We start from the raw sequence: 12658 nt of genomic DNA on the forward strand, positions 1-12658 counted from the left end.
CATACTCCATTTTAATAGCAATGTTCAGTTTTTGCTGGTTGGAGGAGGAAACCTGACACCTCGCTCCCTAACCCCAGCCCTGAACTGACATCACTTAAGTGATCTGATTGGCCTTTAAAAGAGGATACTTACTTACAGCTGAATTTCACACACTCCTCCCATTCGAAGGCAATAGGGGAAAATTGGCATTTACCCATCCAGCCAACCCTGAACCAGAAGATATTTGAAAGTAAACCTACCATTGGTTATTGAGCACAAGTGGTCAATGAATGGGCCTTATCACACAAATGTATTCCCATGCCATACAGGAAAACTGGAAGCTTTGGCTGCACAGTTTAATAGATGTAGGTTAGCTCGCTGAGTTGGAAGGTTCATTTTCAGATGCTTCGTCACCATTCTAGGTAACATCATCACTGAGCTCGAGATGAAACACTGATGGTATGGCCCGTTTTCTATTTATGTGTTTAGGTTTCCTTGGGTTGGTGGTGTAATTTCCTGTGATGATGTCATTTCTTGTTCTTTTTCTCAGGGGTAGTAATTGGAATCCAAGTCAATGTATTTGTTGATAGAGTTCCGGTTGGAATACCATGCTTCTAGGAATTCTCATGAGTCTTTCTGTTTGGCTTATCCTAAGATGGATGTGTTGGCCCAAAGTGGTGTCCTTCCTCAGCTGTATGTAAGGATACTAGTGAGAGTGGGTCATGCCTTTCTGTGGCCAATTGATGTTCATGTATCCTGGTGTTTTTTGCCTGTTTGTCCAAAGTAGTGTTTGTTACATTTCTTGCAAGGTATTTTAGAAATTACATTAGTTTTGCTTGTTGTCTGTATAGGGTCTTTCAAGTTCATTAGCTGCTGTTTTAGTGTGATGGTGGGTTTGTAGATTATCATGATGATGCCAAGAGGTCTGAGTAGTCTGGTAGTCATTTCTGAGATGTCTTTGACTGAGGGGAGAGTGGCTAGGGTTTCTGGACGCGTTTTGTCAGCTCGTTTGGGTTTGTGGCTGAGTAATCGGTGGAATTAGTTCATTGGGTACCCGTTCTTTTTGAATACACTGTGTAGGTGATTTGCCTCTGCTCTTCATAGTTGCTGTGTGCTACAGTGAGTGGTGCCCATTGCAAAAAAGTTCTAATGCGGCTTCATATGTGGGTGTTGGGATGATTGCTTCTGTAGTTCAGTACTTGGTCCATATGTGTTTTTACACCAAAGACTAAAACATTTAGAAGACTCACGCTACTCCATCCACTCCACTCAAGAATTCCTGAATACCAAAAACACCAAGATAGAAGAGGATGAAATAACTGTCTCCTTTGACATTACAGCCCTGTTCACATCCATCAACATCAACATGGCCTAGGAACACTGATTACTCTATTGGAAGAACCAAAGACAGACCAACTTCATCAGCAAGGACAATATCATCAAGCTAGTGGACCTATGCCTTACCATCCACTTCATCCTCCACAGCAAAATCTATAGACAAACCAATGGAACACCCGATATCAAGGTTCTTAGCAGAGGCAGTAATGCAGAGACTCAAACAAACAGCTCTGCCAACAATCCAAACCAAGCTTTGGGTCCACTTCGTGGATGACACCTTTGTCATCATTAAACAAAACAAATTAGAGGAAACCTTCAAGACCATCAACAATACTTTACTGGCATAAAATTCACTAAAGATGAGGAAAACAACAACAAACTGTCATTCCTAGATGTCACAGTAGAGTGAACAGCCAATGGGAATTTTCAAACCAGCATCTACAGGAAAACAACACATAAGGAACAAATACTGAACTACAAAGCAATTATCCCAACACCCACAAACGAAGCTGCATTAGAACATTTTTTGCAATAAGCCACCACACACTGCAGCACAGAGCAACTATGAAGAGCAGAGGCAAATCACCTACACAGTGTATTCAAAAAGATCAGGGACCCAATGAACTAATTTCACTGATTTCACAGCCAAACGAGCAGACAAAACGCGTCCAGAAACCCTAACCACTCTCCCCTAAGTCAAAGACATCTTGGAAATGACTGCCAGACTACTCAGACCTCTTGGCATCATGGTAGCTCACAAACCCACCATCACACTAAAACAGCAGCGAATGAACTTGAAAGACCCTGTACAGACAACAAGCGAAACTAATGTAATTTACAAAATACCTTGTAAGAACTGTAATAAACACAAATTGGAAAGACAGAAAAATAACCATCAGGATATTTGAACATCAACATGAACAAAAAGACATGACCCACTCTCACTAGAATCCTTACGTAAGATGAGAAAGGATATCACTTCAACTGGGACAACACATCCATCCTACGGCAAGCCAAACAGAGACACTCACTGGAATTCCTGAAAACATGGCATTGCAACCAGAACTCTATCAAAAAAAACATTGACTTGGATCCTATTTACCATCCCCTGAGAAAAAGAACAGGAGGTGATGTCGCCACAGGAAATGACATCACCAACCCAAGGAAACCTAAATACAAATAGAAAGCAGGCCACACCACCAATGTTTCATCCAAAGGCTCACTGATGATGTTACCTAGTTTGGTGATGAAATATCTGAAAACGCACCTTCTAGCTCAGTGAGCAAACCTACACCCAGAACTTCAACTGAGCTACAAATCTTCTCAAAACTCGCTGCACAGTTTAATGTTGGGAAGGTGGACAGAGATCTCCTGCATGGATCCCTTGGGACATTTGGATTCTACCCTCAACCAACCCTCCCCTGTAACCTTTCCCCCAACCTCCTGAACCCACCCCTGCATTCTTCAGCAACCGCTCCCTCCACCCAAGTTTGAATGCTTAGAAGCTCTCAAAGATGGGACTTTCTCCTGACAGAAGAATGGAAGACTCTCCTTGCAGTACTTCATGTTGGTCTGAGCATTAAATTGTTGCATGATCCCCTTTAGGATCGTGATCAGGCTCTTCTATTCACTGACATTTTAAACCAGGGGTCGGGCAGGGGACTGCGGCACTCTACCCAACCCATAGAGTCGAAGGTACTTGTGTGGGGTAGAATCCAAACTAGGTAACCTCTTGACCTCCTACTCAAACCGCACAATCAACAGTAGGCATGATCCAAACTGGAATGTGGGACCATGGCTTCCAGATAGGTTAGGCTCAGTGAATTACACCACAGTTGGCAGAAATAATTCTGCATAATGATAACATTGGATCATTCACAAAATTCCATACAGTTTGAGATAAGGGCTGCTGAACTCTCCTGTGGCAGAATTTCAATTGCAATATTTTAAAACTGCCATTTAGATTGTACCATGTCTCTCCTGTCACTGTAGTAACTGATTAAAGCTTCAAGGAATGCGAACTTACTGTTAATGTTTTCTTTAAGTAAGGTGCTCCAGGTGATAGAAGTTCTTCATTAGTTACTGGTCTCTTCAACACTACAACATAAACGCCAGTAAGTGTTTGCACACAATATGTGAACATTTTTAACCTAAAACAGAAACGAAACCCACCAAGACCTTTTTGTGCAATCAATTATCAAATGCCAAGAGAGAAGCATTTCTTGTTAGTACAGTAATGAACGAAAAAGTTGATTTTACACATTGAAGTGCTTTGGGAGAAAGGCAAAGTGCATAACAGAATGAATCGTTTGGAATGCTATTTAGACAAATTCCACAACTAAACAGGGCAGAGAGGGGGACATGACTAATCTCACGTGAAGAACAGACAACCAGCAAAAGAAAACTTCAGAAACTTCTTGGACATCCCAGCCTGCCTTAACAGCTGCTCAACACACCAGCAAAAATAAGCAGAAAGTTGCTTAAATATGCAGACAAGAATTTAACTAGCCATAAGACACTGATGTAAAGACTGTTCCATAAACAGCCAGCTTACTCTTTGGGAGGAAACTTAAAGAGACCTGGAGAAAGCAGGTCAGACCTCACCTCCCACCACTCTGCAAAAGGCCCAAACTGCCTGTGGCTCCCTCTTGCCCCTTTGGTTCACTTGGCCTCCAGTTCACTTTAAATGAAGTCTAGAATAAGTGAGAGTGATGATTTTAGATAGGCACACAGATACACCACTGTGCACACATTCTGGGTTAAAAATAAAAAAAATACACCCCACACCCTTACAACTCCTGCATCTATACAACAACACCCCCACTATTGTAGGGGAGTATCAGCCTGGATCAGCTCTCCCGACAGCTTAAGCTGATAGCCTTCTGGCAATAGGGCAAGAGTTTTACAAAATTAATCATGAGCCTTTTACTGGCCTCATAAATTACTTCCTATGCTTTTTGTAAAACTATTTTATCCTAATCAGCTTCTTCAGGAATGGGTTTTTTTTTTAGATTAGACTTACAGTGTGGAAACAGGCCCTTCGGCCCAACAAGTCCACACCGACCCGCCGAAGCGCAACCCACCCATACCCCTACATTTACCCCTTACCTAACACTACGGGCAATTTAGCTTGGCCAATTCACCTGACCCGCACATCTTTGGACTGTGGGAGGAAACCGGAGCACCCGGAGGAAACCCACGCAGACACGGGGAGAACGTGCAAACTCCACACAGTCAGTCGCCTGAGTCGGGAAATGAACCCGGGTCTACAGGCGCTGTGAGGCAGCAGTGCTAACCACTGTGCCACCGTGCCGCCCACGGTTGTCTGATAAAAATTGTGGTTTAGTTTCCAGATATAAATTGAACAAATCTTCTTACATCACAAGATTTACAATGCTAAATGACAAGACTAGCTTTGTCCACCATCCAAAGATGATGGTCCACATGGTTTAGTTTTCTCCCATAAGATTTGTATGCTCCTACATCTGTTAAGTATTAAAACAAGTCACTTCCAAAGCAATGACAAAACATGCATTGATTTCTCTTAAGTATTTAAATTAACTTTATTAACTGTCTTTCTATTAACTTGATTTAAATGTAACCCAGAATCTTTATTATTTAACAGGCTTTATGCTCCAGTAAAGTTGCCGTTTTATTACACACAATAAAGCTCAGGGACCTGGTGATCAGATTACAACCTGTAGCATGCCAAGCACAACCAGTAGGTGGAAGAGCAGGAACAAGGACAGGGCTGTCTAATAAATAACTTTCATGTCAATAGTCAATGACATTGCTTCCAGAAGAGCATACAAAGCCTTATTAATGTGCAAAACAAAATATAAAATAGAACATTTTTTGAAAACTTAATTAATGTCATGAAAGAATGGACAGTCAAACGAAACATAACTTTAACTGAATGTGGCAGTATTAACATGAACCTATAAAAACAAAATATATCAAATGGAAAGTAAATAACATTGACGCCCGAGATTAGGAATGATCGCAAATGTTCCTACTGAATCAAGAAACACCTTTGAATGTCAAAGTTTATGGTAAATACCTTTACAAAGAGTCAAGTTCCACACCTAAAACTTGTCTAATTCTGAACACATTTTTCAAATACACTGGACCCCCTCAGTCCAACAAGTTAAATATGGGGTCTATAATTACAACATGCTAACATAAAGTCAATACTACAATACAATACATTAAGAACATTTGAGTAAAAGCAAATTACTGTGGATGCTGGAATCTGAAACCAAAAGAGAAAATGCTGGAAAATCTCAGCAGGCCTGGCAGCATCTGTAAGGAGAGAAAAGAGCTGATGTTTCAAGTCTAACTGACCCTTTGTCAAAGCTTTGACAAAGGATCAGTTAGACGCAAAACGTTAGCTCTCTTCTCTCCTTACAGATGCTGTCAGACCTGCTGAGATTTTCCAGCAAGAACATTTGAGGTGTTCAGGCATGGATTGACAGGACACCTAATCAACATATTTAAATCATGCTCCCAAAATGCAGCCCTGGAATCAGGAAAATTGGCTGTTGAAAAAAAATCGCAAAAACTGTCACATGCACAGGTGCCTTGAGCACGTTTTGTTAGCCGAGAGGAATCGGAGTATTCCATCAGTCTCTCTTCAGAAAGCCCTAAGTTGCATCTCAGCCCTGATCATGGGCTTTCTTCTATCAAGACCCTTGCAGATCGCCTTGCCTGTCCCGATTCTTCAGATGCAGTTGCCTGCCTCTGATGTTCTTTGGTCAGAGGCTGGTTGGGAGATGTACAAAAATTGTCAGGGAGGTTCTGCTGTTAATTTAAGTTAGGCCCAGGAATGTAAAAGGAATTTTACTTTTACCCTAGCATAACTACTGAGCACATGTGAAAGCAGCTAAGTCAAAGGGACAATCCTTGAGGTTGTGACAGGTCATAACAAGGATCTGACCTCCTTGGTTTTAAAGATTGGCATGGTACACACAGATTAATATGAACAGCAGAGTACCGATTCTTAAACTGGATGCTCGAGGAAATGTTTTAATTGATTTGCATGTAAGGGCGTAATTGATGCAAGGAATCCTCAGACCATCCTTCATTAATTCTGGGCTTGGGAAGTACATCAAGTAGATTAAACCAGACACATGCTGCACTTCACTACTGTAATGATCCCAGCTGATGGTACAATTGAAATCTAGCTTGATAAACCATATTATTTTTAGTCAATACGGTAGTCATTCACCAAAGCATGGTCATACAAGGTGACACTTTCCCTAACAGCAGAAGCGTGTTAAACAAAAGATGTTAAAATGAATCTAAATATTGATCATCGGTTAACAGATCTTAAACTCACAGCAAAACAAAGTCTCATGTATTCCCAAACACCATCACTTCACAGTGATTCAAATCTTGATAAATTAACATTAAATATTAAATCTTTAAAGGTTTAACTTACATGCTTCTCCATGATTCTGTGCTCTGATAATTCTTTGTACATAGATATCTCCACAACCGAACACGGACTTTCTCAGTCTTTTAGTATTTTCTCTATTTCTAACCAAACAGTCCTGATTTGGAAGTCTCACAAGTTTTTTTTTATTAAGTGGCAAAGCAACTGAACTTTGCCCAATTTGTTCTTTCCTCCTTTCTAGGAGAGGAACTATTAAATTGCTTTTGAGCCAGTCAGCTGTCCTCCAAAGCTGCCCTCAAAGTTTTCAAGCTCAGTCTTTGATTATTTTCAGCCAAAGCAAGCCAAAGTCTTCCAATACTTATTTCATGTCATAAACCATATAATATAAATTAACAAACAAACCAGCTTTCATTAGCAATTCAGGGTTTCACAGTCTGTTGACACACACTGGGTTGGTGAATGTTCTGGAATCATCTAGGATCTGAACTCTTCAGATTAACAGTCACTAGACTCGAAATATTAACTACGTTCTTCCCATACATGCTGCCAGACCCTGTTGAGCATCTCCAGCAATCTTTGTTTTTGTTTTAGATCTCCAGCCTCCACAATTACTTGCTTTGTTTTCAAGTTAGGTAAGAATATCAGATCATGTGAAACTGGAACCTGAATCTATTAGGTTCTAAGTAAGATATTCTTTCTTGTCATCTTCTATACGTAGTCATGTTCAATAAAACCTGTTGCTGTTCAGTCACAAGAGTGTAAATCTTTTATTAGTTCAATGGATGCTCTGTTGAGCATGCAACCAACCAACAACACATTAAATCAGGCAAGTAATCTGTCATCAAGAAACTTGTATGCTACTTGTGTGATGAAGATTACTGGTAGGTTATTATTATTTGGAAGCTTGAGTTCTAAACAATATATAGAGTCATAGAGACATACAGCATAGAAACAGACCCTTCGGTTCAACTTGTCCATGTCAACCAGACATCCTAAGTTAATCTGGTCCCATTTGCCAACATTTGGCCCATATCCCTCTAAACCCTTCTTAATCGTATACCCATCCAAGTGCCTTTTAAATGTTGCAATTGCACCAGAATCCACCGTTTTCTCTGGCAGCTCACTCCATGCACGCACCACACTCTATGTGAAAAAGTTGTCCCTTAGGTCCCTTTTAAAACGTTCCCTTCTCACCCTAAACCTATGCCCTCTGGTTTTAGACTCCATTACCCTGGGGAAAAGCTTTAAGTATAATTTGTATTTTTTTTAATGTGATGTGTTAAGAAGAAAAGACATTGCTCTAATTTCATTTTGAATTCTGTAAGTGGTGGAGGGGTGTTTGAAAAGTAGTTTACCTGCATTTTAATGAGACTTTCTGGAAAAACATCCTGAGGCAAATTGTTCAGTACTTCAGAAAACAAAGAGCAGAGGAGAGAAAAATAAATTGGGTTGTTATAAGGTTTCTTATGACACAGGAGGGCAAAGACAGAGAAATTATTTTGTTAAGCCACTGGTCCAGAAGATCAGTGAGTGTGCAGGTATCTTTCAGAGATAAGCAAATCATTCAGAGAGAAAAGGCTGATAATCCCAGCAGTACAGTTTAGCTGTTTCCAAAACAGTCAGCGCAGAAGAAAAGAAGTCCTGAGTGGTTTTGACATTAGTAAGAAAAAAGCTATAGGAATAGAAGGTGTTATAAAGTCAGACAGGAAGACATTCTACAAGGCTACTGAATGCACGAGCTTAAGGAACATATGTTAAAGAATAAGTTAGCTGTGGTACTTGTTTGTTTAAAGGTCTCATGAAGAGAGAATAATGAAGGAGGACGACATTACCAATGAGAAGGACTTTAGAAAATTCTAGGAATGGCAATGATACAAACTCCTAAGTCAACTACCTACCTAAACTATTAGCCCACAATAGTTGTGCGTGCATGGACCCTTTTGTCCCAAGCCAGCATGTTAACCTGACAGACAGAACAAAAGTTTCATAATGGAGGTTAAATATTAGGTGTTAAAGATATAAAGATATTAAACCATGTAGGTGGATTCAGTATTTTTGTAATTTATTCATTTACAGGAAGAGGGTGTCACTGGCTAGACTGCATTTATGGCCCATCCCTAATTGCCCAGAGGACATTTGAGAGTCAACCACATTGTTATGGGTCTGGGGTCACATGTAGGCCCAGACTAGGTAAGGATGGCAGTTTCCTTCCCTGAAGGACATTAGTGAACCAGATGGGTTTTTACAATAATCGACAATGAATTCATGGTCATCATTCGACTCCTAATTCCAGATTTTTTAATTGAATTCAAATTCCACCATCTGCCATGGCAGAATTCCAACCCGGGTCCCCAAGGACATTACCTGGGTTTCTGGATTAACAGTCCAGCAATAATACCACTAGGCCATCACCTCCCCTTGCTCTCAGGCTAGCAGTTCTGACCTCCTCTGAGCAGCTCTAAAACAACTGAGAAAAGAATTGAAATCTTTGACAGAGTCACCGATTTGAGTCAGTTCCTTCTTCTGAGCAGTTTCCTCATGGTACCCGACCAATCAGACATTCACAATATGGCTCCTCACCAAAAACAGATTTCCAGTTTGACCTTCACAGCTCCAATCACAGATATCTTTTCTTTGCTTCGAGCAGTGTCACATGGTTCCTTACCCAGCAGACATTCGCAGTGAATCTCCTGTATGGGAGCAATCCTCAGGCCTCACTGCTCAAGCTCTAGCAGTTGACTCCTCACAAAGAGCTGCACAATTCCAGCTCCTTGATTTTTCCTCCAGACTGTAACTTTTCTTACTAGTTGTACTTGTTGTGAGATCATAGGGTTAAACTCCTTCTTAGCTTTGGTTGGTTTTCTACAGCGTAGGGGATGGGGTGTTGAATTTCAGTCTTTTCTGATAAAGCTTTTTTCAAACAAAATGTTGGAAGTTAGTCATAGTAGGAAAAGTTAGAAAGAATGAATAGGATTATAACAACTTCTTCCTACAGTTTTCACCTTGCACTGTGCAGTGGGAGAGGGAGTGAGCTCAGCCAACATAACATATTTTAGTTGACAGTGGAGTTGTCTTCCTTGCAGATATTATTGTCTATGCAGTTGATAATACGCACCAGTAATACTTTCAAATGTTATTACACTTTCAGCCATATCATTCTAACTTTATATTCTTGTCACAGCATGATCTTGATAATCTAAAAACTTTAAACCACATTTCTAACACACTAGAAGATATTGATACTATCCCCATCATTGTAGCAGTTACCAATGCAAATACCGAATAACTTAGATCACCACGATCTGAGAGTCACAGCATAGAAACACTGATGGAGCGTGAAGGAGGTGTAATCTCCTTTGGTGGTTTGCAAAGTAAACTGAAAGACTGTAGGAATGTGGTAGAAAGAAATTAGTAGGTCTGACTTCTTCTTGAAGTTAATGAAACATATTGTCATTTACATGCTATGAATGAAAACAAAGCTTGGTAAGTTAAAACATTCTATGTCAGAGGTGTCCATAGAAGATGAATGCTGATTTGGACAAACCATGAGTGTAAACTATGGTGAAATGAATGACACTGCCAGATCTGAGGAAAGATCCTGGTCTCCCAACAAAAGAAAGTAAATGTGACAATTCAGCCCCTTTTTGTAAAGGGTTGGATTAAAATCTTAATATTTTTCTTCAGGTCACAATCCATACCTCCTTTCACAAACTGGCTTCTAAATATCTGGTTGGCCTCTGATCGGTTTGAAGGACCAATTCCATCAAATGCAACTCCTGGGCATGACGGTTCCATTTTAGATTGTTACATTTCTGTTGTACATTCAGTGGTGTTACACTAGGGGGAACATCAAAAGGGCCATAGATATTTGGTGTCAGAATATAAACATGATGGTTGGGAAATCAAACAGATCTCCTAAGCCCAATTGTAAAATCCTCAGCACCTATACCAGCAGTTGGGCCTTTCAGACCTGAACTGCAAATCTCTGAGCACAGAGATCATATTTACCTGACCCGCAGAAAATCTTGGGGAACATGCAGTTTGGGATTCCTCTACAGGCCATTGATGTTTTCAACTCCAAGGTGTGTTAGTGACCTCACTGATCAGTACCTTGCCCAGAAACAGACTGAGTATAAAAGGAGTGGGTATTGACTCCCAGCTCTAGAGATAGACCTGGCCAACAACTTACAAAGCTAAATTACAATCAGGCTCACTATCTTTTATTTACTTCCAATCCACTTCCTTGACCCAATTGAAATTTCCTTAGTTAAAGCCAGAAGAGAATGGTTTTGAAATGTTTATGTGTCAGGAGATAGATCTTTCAGAACATAAATCAACACAAACCAAACTCACCCCTTATGCAGGTCAAAATTCAGCCCACAGACTTACAAAATTTAGATTGCAAAGAAAAGATCAGCAGGTATTAAGGATACTAGATTCAACTGTCTTTTTAAAGTATCTAAGTCAAGTCCAGTTGCTTGTCCCTCCCAGAGGAAATATTAAAAATGCTTTTAGTAGCTTGACTGAATTCAACAGGATAGTCACTCAGTGACAGGCTGAGGTAAATGTTAAACACAAAAAACAGAAGAAAATATTGATCAAACCCATAACTGTTCCTCCATGAAAATTAATTATCACTAATCTATATATCAAACCTATCTTACTGTAGATCCCTGAAACTTTTACCTTAGAAGAATCTATAAAGCTCAGAATAAAACATTTCAATCAGCCCAGCCTCCATAGCTTTTTAGGTGATGATGCTGTGAGTGGGGACATACAGTGAGAAAATAATTCCATATTGTTACCACCCTTCATGTAAAGAAATACTGGATCATTTGGCTCAAATTTTAATATTATTCATCATTGTCCTGGATTTCCCCACATACCAAACTTGTGTTCTTTCATTTACGCAACTGAATCATTTGATCATTTTAAATAATGTTAACACCTTAAGCTTTTACATTGAAGGGAATACAAAGCTAATTTAGGTTAAAAATTCTCAATATTAACCAAGTCAACCTGGTATCATTTGGATAAATTTGTGCTGCAGCTTCTTCAATGCCATTATATCCTAAAGACGTTTGGGCACATTGTAAAATAATGAGGTCTCACTATCATTATTGTGAGATACTGTCACAATAATAGAATATAGAACACAAAGCTATACAGTGCAGAACAGGCCCTTTGGCCCTCGATGTTGCGCCGACTTCTGAACTATTCTCAGCTCCTTCCCCTACAATATCCCATCATCATCCATGTGCTTATCCAAGAATTGTTCAAATCTCCCTAATGTGGCTGAGTTGACTACACTGGCAGGTAGGGCATTCCACATCCTTACCACTCTCTGAGTAAAGAACCTGCCTCTGACATCTGTCTTAAATCTATTACCCCTCAATTTGTAGTTATGCCCCCTTGCACAAGGTGACATCATCATCCTAGGAAAAAGACTTCCACTGTTTATCCTAGCTAATCCTCTGATCATCTTGTATGTGTCTATCAAATCCCCTCTTAACCTTCTTCTTTCAAATGAGAACAGACCCAAGTCTCTCAGCCTTTCCTCATAAGACCTTCTCTCCAGACCAGGCAACATCCTGGTAAATCTCCTCTGCACCTTTTCCAAAGCTTCCACATCCTTCCTGAAATATGGCGACCAGAACTGTACACAACATTCCAAGTGTGGCCGTACCAGCGTTTCGTATAGTTGCAGCATGATATTATGGCTCCAGAATTCAATCCCTCTACAAATGAAACCTAACACCCATATGTCTTCTTAATAGCACTATCCACCTGGGTGGCAACTTTCAGGGATCTGTGTAAATGGACTCCAAGATCCCTGTGCACATCGCACTACCAAGAATCTTTCCAGTGACCCAGTACTCTGCCTTCCTGTTATTCTTCTCAAAGTGCGTCACCTCACATTTAGCTGAAATGAACTCCATTTGCCAC

General features: G+C 40.2%; 1 protein-coding gene across 3 annotated transcripts in view; it reads right to left on the bottom strand.

Moving 5' to 3' along the window:
- The window catches only part of LOC132822746 (DEP domain-containing mTOR-interacting protein-like), a 79188-nt gene that overhangs the window by 33484 nt on the left and 33046 nt on the right, over nt 1-12658 (bottom strand). For 2 of the 3 annotated variants that reach the window (XM_060836044.1, XM_060836043.1), the window contains exon 7: nt 3344-3414. The exons of the other annotated variant lie outside the window; for it this stretch is intronic. In XM_060836044.1, the coding sequence (XP_060692027.1) occupies nt 3344-3414 (71 nt within the window). The remainder of the gene's footprint in view (nt 1-3343; nt 3415-12658) is intronic. 3 annotated transcript variants of the gene reach the window in all.

Source organism: Hemiscyllium ocellatum, chromosome 15 (genome assembly GCF_020745735.1).
Source record: "Hemiscyllium ocellatum isolate sHemOce1 chromosome 15, sHemOce1.pat.X.cur, whole genome shotgun sequence".
NCBI lineage: Eukaryota > Metazoa > Chordata > Chondrichthyes > Orectolobiformes > Hemiscylliidae > Hemiscyllium > Hemiscyllium ocellatum.